The 20,854-nt window shown below is 36.7% G+C and overlaps 1 protein-coding gene across 2 annotated transcripts in view; it reads left to right on the top strand.

The window, feature by feature from the left end:
• Nucleotides 1-20,854, top strand: part of armc8 (armadillo repeat containing 8) — a 144,058-nt gene that overhangs the window by 109,997 nt on the left and 13,207 nt on the right. For both annotated transcript variants that reach the window (XM_084310008.1, XM_084310007.1), the window contains exons 17-19: nucleotides 14,363-14,512; nucleotides 16,934-17,029; nucleotides 17,599-17,694. In XM_084310008.1, coding sequence (XP_084166134.1) covers nucleotides 14,363-14,512; nucleotides 16,934-17,029; nucleotides 17,599-17,694 — 342 coding nt within the window. The remainder of the gene's footprint in view (nucleotides 1-14,362; nucleotides 14,513-16,933; nucleotides 17,030-17,598; nucleotides 17,695-20,854) is intronic.

The following is a 20,854-nucleotide window of genomic DNA, read 5'->3' as shown; positions in this document are numbered from 1 at the left end:
CCCCTCCAAACTCATAGCCAAGCTCAGGGACCTGGGCTTGAACTATGACCTCTGCCAGTGGGTCTTGGACTTCCTGACGGGCAGACCCCAGGTGGTAAGAGCAGGCAACTGCACCTCCTCATCCATCACGCTCAACATAGGGGCCCCCCAGGGCTGTGTTCTGAGCCCCCTCCTCTACTCCCTGTACACACATGACTGCGTAGCACAGCGGAACAACAACACCATCATCAAATTTGCTGATGACACAGTAGTGGTGGGCCTGATCTCTGCCAACGACGAAAGGGCCTACCTGGAAGAGGTAGAGAACCTGTCACAGTGGTGTCAGGAGAACTGCCTCTCCCTGAACGTCAGCAAAACAAAAGAGATGATTGTGGACTTCAGGAGGTCGGGGGTCAAGGACTACAGCCCCCTCAGCATCGACGGGGCACCGGTTGAGAGAGTGAACAGTTTCAAGTACCTCGGAGCCCACATATCCGAGGATTTGACATGGACCACACACATTGACAGTGTTGTGAAGAAGGCACGACAACGCCTCTACTTCCTCAGGCGCCTAAGGAAGTTTCAAGTCAGTCAGAAGATCCTTAGGAACTTCTACTCATGTACAATAGAGAGCATCCTGACTGGCAACATCACCTCCTGGTTTGGGAATAGCACTGCACAAGACCGTAGCAGACTACAAAGAGTGACACGTTCAGCCGAACGCACAATTGGAGGGGGGCTTCCCACCCTCCAGAACATTTACAACAAGCGGTGCAAGGGGAAGGCTAAGAGAATTATTAAGGACTCGAGCCACCCGAACAACTGCCTCTTTGAACTGCTGCGGTCAGGCAAGCGATACCGGAGTCTTAAGGCGAGCACAGAAAGACTCAGAAGAAGCTTCTATCCCCAGGCCATCAGGCTGCTAAACGAACAATAAACACTATGCAACAACCATCAAATGCACACAGCACACACACCCACACGCACACACTCACTTAAACAAACACACTGCAGCACCCACTCTCCACACTTTAGATCACACAAACACACTTTATATTTATTGATAAAGAATTTGCACTACAACTCGTACACCTACTGTAAATTGTACCTAAATTGCACCTCATCCTATTTCTGCCTTGCACTATAGTATTGTATATTAGTACACTACACAGTATTGTATATTATATGGTAACTCAGTTACGTCTACTCTGCATCGAACATTGTACATATGTCTATACTGAACACTGTGACCTCATTTCTTTACTTCTAATTTACATGCTATACTATGTTATTTTATTTCATACTTATCTTGTCTTGCACAGTCTCTGGAGCGTAACAGTAAGAAGCATTTTGTATAAAAGTATTCTGTACTTCTGTATGACAACTATTAAAGAAACTTGAACTTGAAACACATTAGGACTAGAGGGTTTATAATGACACACTAGGACTAGATAGTTTATAACGACACACTAGGACTAGATGGTTTATAACGACACACTAGGACTAGATAGTTTATAATGACACACTAGGACTAGATAGTTTATAACGACACATTAGGACTAGAGGGTTTATAATGACACACTAGGACTAGATAGTTTATAATGACACACTAGGACTAGATAGTTTATAATGACACACTAGGACTAGATAGTTTATAACAACACACTAGGACTAGATAGTTTATAACAACACACTAGGACTAGATGGTTTATAACAACACATTAGGACTAGATAGTTTATAACAACACACTAGGACTAGATAGTTTATAACAACACACTAGGACTAGATAGTTTATAACAACACACTAGGTCTAGATAGTTTATAACAACACATTAGGACTAGATAGTTTATAACAACACATTAGGACTAGATCGTTTATAACAACACATTAGGACTAGATAGTTTATAACAACACACTAGGACTAGATAGTTTATAATGACACACTAGGACTAGATAGTTTATAACGACACACTAGGACTAGATAGTTTATAACAACACATTAGGACTAGATAGTTTATGCCACACTAGGACTAGATAGTTTATAACAACACATTAGGACTATAGTTTATAATGACACACTAGGACTAGATAGTTTATAACAACACATTAGGACTAGATAGTTTATAATGACACATTAGGACTAGATAGTTTATAATGACACATTAGGACTAGATCGTTTATAATGACACACTAGGACTAGACTATGAAACACTAGGACTAGACAATTTATAACGACACACTAGGACCAGACAATTTATAATGATACACTAGGACTAGACTATAACGACACACTAGGACTAGACAATTTATAATGACACACTAGGACTAGACCATTTATAATGATACATTAGGACTACTAGACTATAACGACACACTAGGACTAGACAATTTATAACGACACACTAGGACTAGATAGTTTATAACGACACACTAGGACTAGATAGTTTATAACACTAGGACTAGATAGTTTATAACAACACACTAGGACTAGATCGTTTATAACGACACACTAGGACTAGATCATTTATAACAACACACTAGGACTAGATAGTTTATAACGACACACTAGGACTAGATCGTTTATAACACATTAGGACTAGATGGTTTATAACGACACACTAGGACTAGATAGTTTATAACAACACACTAGGACTAGATCGTTTATAACAACACATTAGGACTAGATGGTTTATAATGACACACTAGGACTAGATAGTTTATAATGACACACTAGGACTAGATAGTTTATAATGACACACTAGGACTAGATAGTTTATAACAACACATTAGGACTAGATAGTTTATAATGACACACTAGGACTAGATAGTTTATAACAACACACTAGGACTAGATAGTTTATAACAACACACTAGGACTAGATAGTTTATAACAACACATTAGGACTAGACGGTTTATAACGACACACTAGGACTAGACTGTTTATGATAACACACTAGGACTAGATAGTTTATAACGACACACTAGGACTAGATAGTTTATAACAACACACTAGGACTAGATAGTTTATAACACATTAGGACTAGAGGGTTTATAATGACACACTAGGACTAGATAGTTTATAATGACACACTAGGACTAGATAGTTTATAACGACATACTAGGACTAGATAGTTTATAACAACACACTAGGACTAGATGGTTTATAACAACACATTAGGACTAGATAGTTTATAACAACACACTAGGACTAGATCGTTTATAACAACACACTAGGACTAGATAGTTTATAACAACACATTAGGACTAGATAGTTTATAACAACACACTAGGACTAGATAGTTTATAACAACACATTCGGACTAGATCGTTTATAACAACACACTAGGACTAGATAGTTTATAACACATTAGGACTAGATGGTTTATAACGACACACTAGGACTAGATCGTTTATAACAACACATTAGAACTAGATGGTTTATAATGACACACTAGGACTAGATCGTTTATAATGACACACTAGGACTAGATAGTTTATAATGACACACTAGGACTAGATAGTTTATAACAACACATTAGGACTAGATAGTTTATAATGACACACTAGGACTAGATAGTTTATAACAACACACTAGGACTAGATAGTTTATAACAACACACTAGGACTAGATAGTTTATAACAACACATTAGGACTAGATAGTTTATAATGACACACTAGGACTAGATAGTTTATAACAACACACTAGGACTAGATAGTTTATAACAACACACTAGGACTAGATAGTTTATAACAACACATTAGGACTAGACGGTTTATAACGACACACTAGGACTAGATAGTTTATAACGACACACTAGGACTAGATAGTTTATAACAACACACTAGGACTAGATAGTTTATATAGATCGTTTATAACAACACACTAGGACTAGATAGTTTATAACAACACATTAGGACTAGATAGTTTATAACACATTAGGACTAGAGGGTTTATAATGACACACTAGGACTAGATAGTTTATAATGATACACTAGGACTAGATAGTTTATAACGACACACTAGGACTAGATAGTTTATAACAACACACTAGGACTAGATAGTTTATAACAACACACTAGGACTAGATGGTTTATAACAACACATTAGGACTAGATAGTTTATAACGACACACTAGGACTAGATAGTTTATAACAACACACGAGGACTAGATAGTTTATAACAACACACCAGGACTAGATAGTTTATAACAACACACTAGGACTAGATGGTTTATAATGACACACTAGGACTAGATAGTTTATAACAACACACTAGGACTATATAGTTTATAACAACACACTAGAACTAGATAGTTTATAACAACACACTAGGACTAGATAGTTTATAACAACACACTAGGACTAGATAGTTTATAACAACACATTAGGACTAGATAGTTTATAACAACACATTAGGACTAGATAGTTTATAACAACACACTAGGACTAGATGGTTTATAACAACACATTAGGACTAGATAGTTTATAACGACACACTAGGACTAGATAGTTTATAACAACACACCAGGACTAGATAGTTTATAACAACACACTAGGACTAGATGGTTTATAATGACACACTAGGACTAGATAGTTTATAACAACACACTAGGACTAGATAGTTTATAACAACACACTAGAACTAGATCGTTTATAACAACGCACTAGGACTAGATAGTTTATAACAACACACTAGGACTAGATAGTTTATAACAACACATTAGGACTAGATAGTTTATAACATCACATTAGGACTAGATAGTTTATAACAACACACTAGGACTAGATAGTTTATAACAACACATTAGCACTAGATAGTTTATAACAACACATTAGGACTAGATAGTTTATAACAACACACTAGGACTAGATAGTTTATAATGACACACTAGGACTAGATAGTTTATAACAACACACTAGGACTAGATAGTTTATGACACACTAGGACTAGATAGTTTATAACAACACATTAGGACTATAGTTTATAATGACACACTAGGACTAGATAGTTTATAACAACACACTAGGACTAGATAGTTTATAACAACACATTAGGACTAGATAGTTTATAACAACATATTAGGACTAGATAGTTTATAATGACACATTAGGACTAGATAGTTTATAATGACACATTAGGACTAGATAGTTTATAATGACACACTAGGACTAGACTATGAAACACTAGGACTAGACAATTTATAACGACACACTAGGACCAGACAATTTATAATGATACACTAGGACTAGACTATAACGACACACTAGGACTAGACAATTTATAATGACACACTAGGACTAGACCATTTATAATGATACACTAGGACTACTAGACTATAACGACACACTAGGACTAGACAATTTATAACACTAGGACTAGATAGTTTATAACACATTAGGACTAGATGGTTTATAACGACACACTAGGACTAGATCGCTTATAACAACACACTAGGACTAGATCGTTTATAACTACACATTAGGACTAGATGGTTTATAATGACACACTAGGACTAGATAGTTTATAATGACACACTAGGACTAGATAGTTTATAATGACACACTAGGACTAGATAGTTTATAACAACACATTAGGACTAGATAGTTTATAACAACACACTAGGACTAGATAGTTTATAACAACACACTAGGACTAGACGGTTTATAACGACACACTAGGACTAGATAGTTTATAACAACACACTAGGACTAGATGGTTTATAACAACACATTAGGACTAGATAGTTTATAACAACACACTAGGACTAGATAGTTTATAACAACACACTAGGACTAGATGGTTTATAACAACACATTAGGACTAGATAGTTTATAACAACACACTAGGACTAGATCGTTTATAACAACACATTCGGACTAGATCGTTTATAACAACACACTAGGACTAGATAGTTTATAACACATTAGCACTAGATGGTTTATAACGACACACTAGGACTAGATAGTTTATAACAACACACTAGGACTAGATAGTTTATAACACATTAGGACTAGATGGTTTATAACGACACACTAGGACTAGATCGTTTATAACAACACATTAGGACTAGATGGTTTATAATGACACACTAGGACTAGATCGTTTATAATGACACACTAGGACTAGATAGTTTATAATGACACACTAGGACTAGATAGTTTATAACAACACATTAGGACTAGATAGTTTATAATGACACACTAGGACTAGATAGTTTATAACAACACACTAGGACTAGATAGTTTATAACAACACACTAGGACTAGATAGTTTATAACAACACATTAGGACTAGATAGTTTATAATGACACACTAGGACTAGATAGTTTATAACAACACACTAGGACTAGATAGTTTATAACAACACACTAGGACTAGATAGTTTATAACAACACATTAGGACTAGACGGTTTATAACGACACACTAGGACTAGATAGTTTATAACGACACACTAGGACTAGATAGTTTATAACACACTAGGACTAGATAGTTTATATAGATCGTTTATAACAACACACTAGGACTAGATAGTTTATAACAACACATTAGGACTAGATAGTTTATAACACATTAGGACTAGAGGGTTTATAATGACACACTAGGACTAGATAGTTTATAATGATACACTAGGACTAGATAGTTTATAACGACACACTAGGACTAGATAGTTTATAACAACACACTAGGACTAGATAGTTTATAACAACACACTAGAACTAGATAGTTTATAACAACACACTAGGACTAGATAGTTTATAACAACACACTAGGACTAGATAGTTTATAACAACACATTAGGACTAGATAGTTTATAACAACACATTAGGACTAGATAGTTTATAACAACACACTAGGACTAGATGGTTTATAACAACACATTAGGACTAGATAGTTTATAACGACACACTAGGACTAGATAGTTTATAACAACACACCAGGACTAGATAGTTTATAACAACACACTAGGACTAGATGGTTTATAATGACACACTAGGACTAGATAGTTTATAACAACACACTAGGACTAGATAGTTTATAACAACACACTAGAACTAGATAGTTTATAACAACGCACTAGGACTAGATAGTTTATAACAACACACTAGGACTAGATAGTTTATAACAACACATTAGGACTAGATAGTTTATAACTACACATTAGGACTAGATGGTTTATAATGACACACTAGGACTAGATAGTTTATAATGACACACTAGGACTAGATAGTTTATAATGACACACTAGGACTAGATAGTTTACAACAACACATTAGGACTAGATAGTTTATAACAACACACTAGGACTAGATAGTTTATAACAACACACTAGGACTAGACGGTTTATAACGACACACTAGGACTAGACAGTTTATAACGACACACTAGGACTAGACTGTTTATGATAACACACTAGGACTAGATAGTTTATAATGACACACTAGGACTAGATAGTTTACAACAACACACTAGGACTAGATAGTTTATAACAACACATTAGGATTAGATAGTTTAACAACACACTAGGACTAGATAGTTTATAACAACACATTAGGACTAGATAGTTTATAACACATTAGGACTAGATAGTTTATAATGACACACTAGGACTAGATAGTTTATAACAACACACTAGGACTAGATAGTTTATAACAACACACTAGGACTAGATAGTTTATAACACATTAGGACTAGACGGTTTATAACGACACACTAGGACTAGATAGTTTATAACGACACACTAGGACTAGATAGTTTATAACAACACACTAGGACTAGATAGTTTATATAGATCGTTTATAACAACACATTAGGACTAGATAGTTTATAACACATTAGGACTAGAGGGTTTATAATGACACACTAGGACTAGATAGTTTATAATGATACACTAGGACTAGATAGTTTATAACGACACACTAGGACTAGATAGTTTATAACAACACACTAGGACTAGATAGTTTATAACAACACACTAGGACTAGATGGATTATAACAACACATTAGGACTAGATAGTTTATAACGACACACTAGGACTAGATAGTTTACAACAACACATTAGGACTAGATAGTTTATAACAACACACTAGGACTAGATCGTTTATAACTACACATTAGGACTAGATGGTTTATAATGACACACTAGGACTAGATAGTTTATAATGACACACTAGGACTAGATAGTTTATAATGACACACTAGGACTAGATAGTTTACAACAACACATTAGGACTAGATAGTTTATAACAACACACTAGGACTAGATAGTTTATAACAACACACTAGGACTAGACGGTTTATAACGACACACTAGGACTAGACAGTTTATAACGACACACTAGGACTAGACTGTTTATGATAACACACTAGGACTAGATAGTTTATAATGACACACTAGGACTAGATAGTTTACAACAACACACTAGGACTAGATAGTGTATAACAACACATTAGGATTAGATAGTTTAACAACACACTAGGACTAGATAGTTTATAACAACACATTAGGACTAGATAGTTTATAACACATTAGGACTAGATAGTTTATAATGACACACTAGGACTAGATAGTTTATAACAACACACTAGGACTAGATAGTTTATAACAACACACTAGGACTAGTTAGTTTATAACAACACATTAGGACTAGACGGTTTATAACGACACACTAGGACTAGATAGTTTATAACGACACACTAGGACTAGATCGTTTATAACAACACACTAGGACTAGATCGTTTATATAGATCGTTTATAACAACACACTAGGACTAGATAGTTTATAACAACACATTAGGACTAGATAGTTTATAACACATTAGGACTAGAGGGTTTATAATGACACACTAGGACTAGATAGTTTATAATGATACACTAGGACTAGATAGTTTATAACGACACACTAGGACTAGATAGTTTATAACAACACACTAGGACTAGATAGTTTATAACAACACACTAGGACTAGATGGTTTATAACAACACATTAGGACTAGATAGTTTATAACGACACACTAGGACTAGATAGTTTATAACAACACACCAGGACTAGATAGTTTATAACAACACACTAGGACTAGATAGTTTATAACGACACACTAGGACTAGATGGTTTATAATGACACACTAGGACTAGATAGTTTATAACAACACACTAGGACTAGATAGTTTATAACAACACACTAGAACTAGATAGTTTATAACAACACACTAGGACTAGATAGTTTATAACAACACACTAGGACTAGATAGTTTATAACAACACATTAGGACTAGATAGTTTATAACAACACATTAGGACTAGATAGTTTATAACAACACACTAGGACTAGATGGTTTATAACAACACATTAGGACAAGATAGTTTATAACGACACACTAGGACTAGATAGTTTATAACAACACACCAGGACTAGATAGTTTATAACAACACACTAGGACTAGATGGTTTATAATGACACACTAGGACTAGATAGTTTATAACAACACACTAGGACTAGATAGTTTATAACAACACACTAGAACTAGATAGTTTATAACAACGCACTAGGACTAGATAGTTTATAACAACACACTAGGACTAGATAGTTTATAACAACACATTAGGACTAGATAGTTTATAACATCACATTAGGACTAGATAGTTTATAACAACACACTAGGACTAGATAGTTTATAACAACACATTAGGACTAGATAGTTTATAACAACACATTAGGACTAGATAGTTTATAACAACACACTAGGACTAGATAGTTTATAACAACACATTAGGACTAGACGGTTTATAACGACACACTAGGACTAGATAGTTTATAACGACACACTAGGACTAGATGGTTTATAATGACACACTAGGACTAGATAGTTTATAATGACACACTAGGACTAGATAGTTTATAATGACACACTAGGACTAGATAGTTTACAACAACACATTAGGACTAGATAGTTTATAACAACACACTAGGACTAGATAGTTTATAACAACACACTAGGACTAGACGGTTTATAACGACACACTAGGACTAGACAGTTTATAACGACACACTAGGACTAGACTGTTTATGATAACACACTAGGACTAGATAGTTTATAATGACACACTAGGACTAGATAGTTTACAACAACACACTAGGACTAGATAGTGTATAACAACACATTAGGATTAGATAGTTTAACAACACACTAGGACTAGATAGTTTATAACAACACATTAGGACTAGATAGTTTATAACACATTAGGACTAGATAGTTTATAATGACACACTAGGACTAGATAGTTTATAACAACACACTAGGACTAGATAGTTTATAACAACACACTAGGACTAGTTAGTTTATAACAACACATTAGGACTAGACGGTTTATAACGACACACTAGGACTAGATAGTTTATAACGACACACTAGGACTAGATCGTTTATAACAACACACTAGGACTAGATCGTTTATATAGATCGTTTATAACAACACACTAGGACTAGATAGTTTATAACAACACATTAGGACTAGATAGTTTATAACACTAGGACTAGAGGGTTTATAATGACACACTAGGACTAGATAGTTTATAATGATACACTAGGACTAGATAGTTTATAACGACACACTAGGACTAGATAGTTTATAACAACACACTAGGACTAGATAGTTTATAACAACACACTAGGACTAGATGGTTTATAACAACACATTAGGACTAGATAGTTTATAACGACACACTAGGACTAGATAGTTTATAACAACACACCAGGACTAGATAGTTTATAACAACACACTAGGACTAGATAGTTTATAACGACACACTAGGACTAGATGGTTTATAATGACACACTAGGACTAGATAGTTTATAACAACACACTAGGACTAGATAGTTTATAACAACACACTAGAACTAGATAGTTTATAACAACACACTAGGACTAGATAGTTTATAACAACACACTAGGACTAGATAGTTTATAACAACACATTAGGACTAGATAGTTTATAACAACACATTAGGACTAGATAGTTTATAACAACACACTAGGACTAGATGGTTTATAACAACACATTAGGACAAGATAGTTTATAACGACACACTAGGACTAGATAGTTTATAACAACACACCAGGACTAGATAGTTTATAACAACACACTAGGACTAGATGGTTTATAATGACACACTAGGACTAGATAGTTTATAACAACACACTAGGACTAGATAGTTTATAACAACACACTAGAACTAGATAGTTTATAACAACGCACTAGGACTAGATAGTTTATAACAACACACTAGGACTAGATAGTTTATAACAACACATTAGGACTAGATAGTTTATAACATCACATTAGGACTAGATAGTTTATAACAACACACTAGGACTAGATAGTTTATAACAACACATTAGGACTAGATAGTTTATAACAACACATTAGGACTAGATAGTTTATAACAACACACTAGGACTAGATAGTTTATAACAACACATTAGGACTAGACGGTTTATAACGACACACTAGGACTAGATAGTTTATAACGACACACTAGGACTAGATCGTTTATAACAACACACTAGGACTAGATAGTTTATATAGATCGTTTATAACAACACACTAGGACTAGATAGTTTATAACAACACATTAGGACTAGATAGTTTATAACACATTAGGACTAGAGGGTTTATAATGACACACTAGGACTAGATAGTTTATAATGATACACTAGGACTAGATAGTTTATAACGACACACTAGGACTAGATAGTTTATAACAACACACTAGGACTAGATAGTTTATAACAACACACTAGGACTAGATGGTTTATAACAACACATTAGGACTAGATAGTTTATAACGACACACTAGGACTAGATAGTTTATAACAACACACCAGGACTAGATAGTTTATAACAACACACTAGGACTAGATAGTTTATAACGACACACTAGGACTAGATGGTTTATAATGACACACTAGGACTAGATAGTTTATAACAACACACTAGGACTAGATAGTTTATAACAACACACTAGGACTAGATAGTTTATAACAACACACTAGGACTAGATAGTTTATAACAACACATTAGGACTAGATAGTTTATAACACATTAGGACTAGATAGTTTATAACAACACACTAGGACTAGATGGTTTATAACAACACATTAGGACAAGATAGTTTATAACGACACACTAGGACTAGATAGTTTATAACAACACACCAGGACTAGATAGTTTATAACAACACACTAGGACTAGATGGTTTATAATGACACACTAGGACTAGATAGTTTATAACAACACACTAGGACTAGATAGTTTATAACAACACACTAGAACTAGATAGTTTATAACAACGCACTAGGACTAGATAGTTTATAACAACACACTAGGACTAGATAGTTTATAACAACACATTAGGACTAGATAGTTTATAACATCACATTAGGACTAGATAGTTTATAACAACACACTAGGACTAGATAGTTTATAACACATTAGGACTAGATAGTTTATAACAACACATTAGGACTAGATAGTTTATAACAACACACTAGGACTAGATAGTTTATAATGACACTAGGACTAGATAGTTTATAACAACACACTAGGACTAGATAGTTTATGACACACTAGGACTAGATAGTTTATAACAACACATTAGGACTATAGTTTATAATGACACACTAGGACTAGATAGTTTATAACAACACACTAGGACTAGATAGTTTATAACAACACATTAGGACTAGATAGTTTATAACAACACATTAGGACTAGATAGTTTATAATGACACATTAGGACTAGATAGTTTATAATGACACATTAGGACTAGATAGTTTATAATGACACATTAGGACTAGATCGTTTATAATGACACACTAGGACTAGACTATGAAACACTAGGACTAGACAATTTATAACGACACACTAGGACCAGACAATTTATAATGATACACTAGGACTAGACTATAACGACACACTAGGACTACTAGACTATAACGACACACTAGGACTAGACAATTTATAACACTAGGACTAGATAGTTTATAACACATTAGGACTAGATGGTTTATAACGACACACTAGGACTAGATCGCTTATAACAACACACTAGGACTAGATCGTTTATAACTACACATTAGGACTAGATGGTTTATAATGACACACTAGGACTAGATAGTTTATAATGACACACTAGGACTAGATAGTTTATAATGACACACTAGGACTAGATAGTTTATAACAACACATTAGGACTAGATCGTTTATAACAACACACTAGGACTAGATAGTTTATAACAACACACTAGGACTAGACGGTTTATAACGACACACTAGGACTAGACCGTTTATAACGACACACTAGGACTAGACTGTTTATGATAACACACTAGGACTAGATAGTTTATAATGACACACTAGGACTAGATAGTTTACAACAACACACTAGGACTAGATAGTGTATAACAACACATTAGGATTAGATAGTTTAACAACACACTAGGACTAGATAGTTTATAACAACACATTAGGACTAGATAGTTTATAACACATTAGGACTAGATAGTTTATAATGACACACTAGGACTAGATAGTTTATAACAACACACTAGGACTAGATAGTTTATAACAACACATTAGGACTAGATAGTTTATAACAACACATTAGGACTAGATAGTTTATAATGACACACTAGGACTAGACTATAACGACACACTAGGACTAGAAAATTTATAATGACACACTAGGACTAGACCATTTATAATGACACACTAGGACTAGACTATAACGACACACTAGGACTAGACAATTTATAACGACACACTAGGACTAGATGGTTTATAACGACACACTAGGACTAGATAGTTTATAACGACACACTAGGACTAGATGGTTTATAACGACACATTAGGACTAGATAGTATATAACGACACATTAGGACTAGATAGTTTATAATAACACACTAGGACTAGATGTTTTATGCTCCCTTTTCACACTAGGACTAGATAGTTTATAACGACACATTAGGATTAGACTGTTTATAATAACACACTAGGACTAGATAGTTTATAACGACACATTAGGACTAGATAGTTTATAATAACACACTAGGACTAGATGTTTTATGCTCCCTTTTTTGTTTTTGAATTTGGTGAATCTGATCCAGCATTAGAATTCCTCAGCACCCTCATTTGAAACGGGCCTCGGACCTACTTCAGATTCTCCAGTGTGATTTCCACCATAATGGATATGAGACGACCGTGAGGGGCAAACCCATTCATGGATTTGTTACAAGTGATTTCTGGGAAAACGTGATGACCCTAATGTATTCTGACTGGCGTGCGTGCGTGTTTGTGTGCGTGTGTGCGTGTGTAGAACATGGCGTTCCAGGCGGATCAGAAAGTGAAGGCGGAGATCGTACGGTCTCTGGGGGCAGAGCAGTTGTTCCGGCTGCTGTCGGACCCCGACACCAACGTGCTAATGAAGACCTTGGGCCTGCTACGGAATCTACTGTCGACACGCCCGGTGAGACGCACACACGCACACACACAGGGCCGTTGCTATATACAAGGTGTGAAGCCCCTTATTAATATCACACGTACAACACAAGCACCCACTTAATAACAGGAATATGCGCAGGCCTGTGTCTTGTGTTACTATACCTGTGTGGACCTTCCATTCACTACATACTCTTAAGCTCTAACCCTCAGCTGTATCTAAACTATATCTAACCCTAAGCCATTTCTGATTTTCAACATTTTCAAAGTTCCAAAACCCTCCTCAAAATGCTATAATTCCCCTCATTCACTCAAACCCACATCTTTATCTTCTTAGATTGCTACAGTATGATCACAGTGAGCAGATTACTAATAAGAAAAGATATTCCTTTATTGATTCCCATGGGGAAATTTCGGGCATCATAGCAGCATGGGGGAGGGGTGGTACAGGTATGCACAGGGTAATGGTAGAAAGACAAATACAGGCAACTAAATGAGATAAAAATTTGATAAATATACTGTACCTTTGATTACACTGTTTACTTTATCCTATTCTTATATTCAGAGTTGATTATATTGTTTACACTGTTTATTTGTATTTATTTGTTTCATATTTATTATATTCAGATCTAATTTGCCTATATTTATGTCTTTCTTCTATTACCCTACCCATACCTGTACCTCCCCCCATCCCCCATGCTGCTATAATGCCTGAATTTCCCCAAGGGTATCAATAAAGGAATATCTTATCTTATCTTATCTAGGCAATACAGAATTTGAAACTGAATATATATTATGAGGAGCGGCTGATTGGCGCAGTGGGCAAGGCGCTCGCCTCTAACGCAGGAGACGCTGGGTTCGAGCCCAGCTCTCGGCGTTGCTACCGGCTGGCCGGTCGTTCATACTAACACAATTGGCCAGTGTTAGAGGGTGGGAAAAGCCGTGGGTGGGGATTTGATGTTGTGGACAGCGACTCCTACAGGTCGGTTTGGTGACGCCGGTGCGACGGGAGCAGGAAGTGACTGGGGCAGCGTGAGCCTCCCACGCGTTACTCCTCGCCACAGAGTTCGAGCTGCTGCGGTGAAAAGATGCGACAGGCTGCCTTCTCGTGTACCGGAGGGGACACATGATGCAAGGCTTCTATCCTCACTACAACCGACCTGTGGGAGGCATAGTCTAGCAACGTTCAAGACAGGGGAGGGAAGAATTGGATACACGAAATTGGGATGGGAGAAAAATAGAAAATGGGGAGAAAAAGTGGATACAAAAAAAATAATGTATATTATGAGTAAGAGTCAAATTAAACTGTATAATTCACTTCAACACGAAAATTATAGCAGAGAAAAACAATGTTAAGTCAGGTGGCAAAGTGAATAAGGTGAAAACAGATACACACACACATACCCATCAGGGTTTCCGTTAGAAAAAATTGTTGCCGGCCTCAGTGTCCGGTAGATTTCAATCTACCGGTCAAATGAGAGAAATTCCGGTCAGAGTTTATTGAGCTTAAAAACAATTGATAGGCAAAATAATGACAACAAAACAAAAGAATGACATCATCAAGGCATGTAGATTTATAATATTTTTACTTAAAACTAGGCTACTTTTGCGTATAAAGTCATTATATTCCAAATAAAATAAGTCCCGAGACTCGTGCTGCTGCCGACTTTAAATCAAATAGGTGTCTGTGGGCAGTCGCCCGACATTAATAAACAGTCTGTTCTAATCACATTTTTATGAGCTAACGAATTCCGTTATATTGGACATTTGTATTAATTATATCAAGCGAAGAACTGAGAAATTTGGCAGAGAGAGACGGCAACATTATCGTGGGTTTGCGTGACAACTCTCTCTCCACCTCCCAATGACTTATTTGCGAGAGTATGTCGATGCAGAGCAGCAGATTCAGCTGTTATTGGCTCTTTTCTGGGGACCGCACAGCAGCGCCCCCCACCCAACATTGAATTGAAAATGGCTGAATTGGAGTACTGCTGGAGTACTGCATTGTGCTGCTGCTGCTCCGGCTCTGCAGCTTCACAAAAGTTCGCACACCCAGCACTAAGCTCTCGCTGACGACGTCGTTGTCATTATTAGAAGCAACGATGAAACAAATGTAATGATTGTTTCGTTCATCGCATAGGCTATTTAATTTTAGCCTATTTTAATACAATTCAAATAATCAAATTGTGCTTAGACTCAGGGAATAATTTTCACCGGACATTAAGACCGGAGAGATTAAATATGTCGGACTTCAACAGATTTTGCCGGTCAAATACCGGTAATTACCGGCTAACGGAAACGCTGATACCCATACACACACACACACACACACACACACACACACACACACACACACACACACACACACACACACACACACACACACACACACACACACATATTCCTCCACAAACCCTGGTCACTTAACAGTCTCCTCCTCTCCTCCCAGCACATAGACCAGATCATGAGTTCTCACGGGAAGCAGGTCATGCAGGCGGTCACCCTCATCCTGGAGGGAGACCACAGCATCGAGGTCAAGGAACAGGTGAGGCTCCTCCCTCCCCCCTCTAGAGAGTTGAACCTACAGAACTCGCATCGCACCCTGTTTGATATTCCGCAGACATAACATACTGCCAGAGGAGTAAGCAACTGCGTCTGGTTCACTCGGTGTCCGTTTAAATAGGATTATCCTGAGAATCCTGTTGTTGTGTTTCACGCACCAAGAAGAGTAGGTTCAGTTGCTCAGTGGCTACGTTCACACTGTAGATGAGAGTGGCCCAAATCGTATTTTTCTTTGCTCATAATGTGTGACTTTTTCATGACTGTGTGAACAGGACAAATCACATGGAATCTGATATTTTCTATTCTGATTTGGGCCGCTTTCATATGCGGTCCTAAATCCGATACAGGCTTGTTTTACCTCCATCTTCTTTATTGTTCATTTGTGCATGCGGGTCATTTCAGGAGCGCGACCAGTTCACACTGGAATCTGATAGTGGCCAGAAAACTAAAAAAACTAAATAAATCTCATCTGAGCAATGAATGAGAATTGAGCAGTACGGCCTGCAGTGTGAACGCAGCCTCAGTTTCACCCCCTCTCTCTCTGTGTTTCAGACTCTGTGTATCCTGGCCAACATCGCTGACGGCAACACGGCCAAGGAGCTCATCATGACCAACGACGACATGCTCCAGAAAATCAAATACTACATGGTACAGTCCTCCCGTTGATCCTTTAATCTATTGTCTTTTTATTATCCTTTTGTCTGAACCAGGGAACTGGCTACTAATGTCTTTTCAAATTCTGTGTGAAGACGAAACGTCAGTAAAAAGACATGCAAGGTCTTGTCTTTTTCGTTATTTATATATATATACAGGCAGTGGCGATTTTAGGAATTTTTAAACAAGGGGGCACAGGGGGGGGGCAAGAGCTAGTATGGAGGGGCAAAAAAATAAACTGAAGTAAAAGAAAATGTTTTTTTACATGCAATATATATATATATATATATATATATATATATATATATATATATATATATATATATATATATATTTTTTTTTTTTTATAGCTAAGTATGACCGGTAAGTATAAAGGAAGTTGGGTTTATTTAGACAGGTAGCCTAAGTGTAGCAGGTAAGGTATAAAGGTAAGTATATTAGGTTACATTATTTTACCAATAGCAGATCAGACAACTCTTTTCAGCCAAATATTTTATTGGCACCACTGCTGTACAAGTCTCTTTTTTCACAATCTTTTTTTTAAAACTGGAGTGGCACCTCAGGGGCACCTGAGATTTCAGCAGGGGCACGTGTCCCTGGTGCCCCAGTTGTTAAAACGCCCCTGTCCGCAGGTGCAGCTCAATGAATTAGAATATTGTGGAAAAGTAAATTTATTTCAGTGATTAAATTCAAAAAGCGAAACTCTCATAGATTATAGAAGTGAAATATTTCAAGCCTTTATTTGTTTTAGTTTTGATGAGTATGGCTTACAGCTCATGAAAACTCCAAATGCAGTGTCAGAAAATGTTTATATTACATAAGACCAATCAAAAATATATATATATATTTAATATAGAAATGTCAGCCTACTGAAAAGTTTGTTCACTCAGTACTTAGTTGGGGCTCCTTTTGCACAAATTACTGCATCAATGCGGCGAAATAAATGGGACTTTTCCACGATATTCTAATTTATTGAGCTGCACCTGTATATATAATCAGTTTATTCAAAATAAATTTATTTACAAACATTAAATTAAAAAATTTAATTAAAAAAGAATAATACAAATTATATATATATTAGAGCTGGGCTGTTTACACATTCCCTGCCACGGTTATATCCATCAATGTAGGCTCACTGCCACCACTCTAAGCTTATGGAGATGTTCACCTTCTTTGCAGGGCTATAACTTTTTAAATTGTATTGCTAATTCAACATCCATTATCTATCGTTCAGGATGTAGGAACGTTATACTTTTTCATTCATACATTCTTCCAAAAATACCTTCTAGAATATAAGTGTTTTTATCGTTTTCTGCAGTAATTCATAGAACGTGAGTTATAGGCATAAACACATATATAGATTATCAACTGCCGTTTATTCCCGATACACGCTATATTAAAAAATGCAACTGTATATGATCCTATACGTTATGATTCATCATGCGCGGATGAAAGGGGGGGGGTCGTTTATTATTCCGTGATCGTCAGTAAATGCTTTATGTAGTATGGGTTATGTAACTGAGGGGTACAATTCCCTGACTGTATTACTAGATATGATACTTACTACCACTACCTTTGTACTTAATATTCGGCCACCCAGTACACGGCATAAATATATTATCATGAACACTCTCACGTAGATGAAACGGATCCAACACAAATGTACGAATTAGAAACAGGTCTTTATTTCCTACACAGCGATGGTGTGTAGAATAAGCACTTAATCACTTAATTACATTTATGAATTGAAATAGTATGCACTTTTATGGCAAGGAGTATTCGTCGGTATATCAATAGATAATGTCCAATCTCTGAAGGCGCAGGTGGTAAATATACGACCTGGAATAGTTAAGGAATAACAGCAATGATACTTTAATGATTATAGGCTGGATACACTAGAGGGGGTTAATCCGGTCGCTTGTAAGCCGACAGGAGTAGGAGGGGGGGGGGGGTAGAATCCAGCTGCCTCGTCCGGCCAAGGGTATCCCAGGTGAACCCACTGTAGTGCCGTTCAATGCGCCGGCGATCCTTGGACCACAGATGAAAGCAGGTGGACTCTTTGTGGGCCGGCTCTCTCCGGTCCACGGGGGAGAGATGTGGAGAGACCTCGTCTTGCAGAGCGTCTCCTCACCTTGCGTCCTCTCCAGGGGGGGGGGGTTCCAACACACGGTAGTGTCGGGGGTCTTTATCCATAGAATAATCAAAGTATCCAAAGCATAATCCGTGCCTGGGAAGGCGGGCTGTCGTCGGTAGAATAATCCGGTATACAGGTCCACTCGCTCGTCGGCTCTGGGGCTCCTCGGGTGCAGCTTCACATAGGGTCAACCACCCTGGGTAAGCAGCCAGTTCTCTGCCCGAAACGATGGGGTACTGACTACGGTAGTATTCTCACCGCACGAAGCACTATATATTAACAGACTATTATTAGCTTAATAGACTACGTCCAACTCGACGATATAGTGCCAAATATGACTATTCAAATATTAATATACACGATGTCTCAATACCGATGGTAGGCCGAACTTGGCCTTACTCCCACACGTGGCATCGCGGGGAGGCTTTACGTCTGTGACTCTATTGGAGGGTAAGAAACTGGACTGAAAAGAAAGTCCTACTTTAGTAGCGCAGTATATATACGCACTATGAACAAATAGTCCCATTAGTGGTGCGGTAGCCAAATTCCTACGCGGAACTAGGACTTGTTCGTACATGTCGAGCGGTACGTTTGAACTGGGTCTGAGGGGTATGGCAGCCTGGCACCAAGGTCTCGACCAATAGTAGAATGGAGACTATTATGGGATGTTCAGTAGGCTAGAATGGATATTCAATGCATATTGTACAAGGAATATACAAGGGATATCAGGGAGTATTAGAGAATATACAAATACAATTAAATATATATATATAAATAAATATATATATTCGGTTTAATCTGGCCCTTCACAACAGGTTATATATTGATCAGATCGGTTTGCAGTGAAAAGAATAAACAATCAAGCTGAAAGTAACGTTACTGTCCTCTTACCGTTCGCCGATGAGACTGGAGGAAAAAGATCCCACTTATTTGACGTCTATCTACTACCATTTCCGGTTTGTATGGCGCAATAAACGCCCAAATCATATCGATTATTGAGTTATGGCAGCGATCCATATG

The sequence above is a fragment of the Notolepis coatsorum genome (genome assembly GCF_963971535.1).
Source record: "Notolepis coatsorum genome assembly, chromosome: 3".
Lineage (NCBI taxonomy): Eukaryota > Metazoa > Chordata > Actinopteri > Aulopiformes > Paralepididae > Notolepis > Notolepis coatsorum.
The sequence above is the reverse complement of the archived record's forward strand: the minus strand, read 5'-3'. Positions and strand labels throughout refer to the sequence as shown.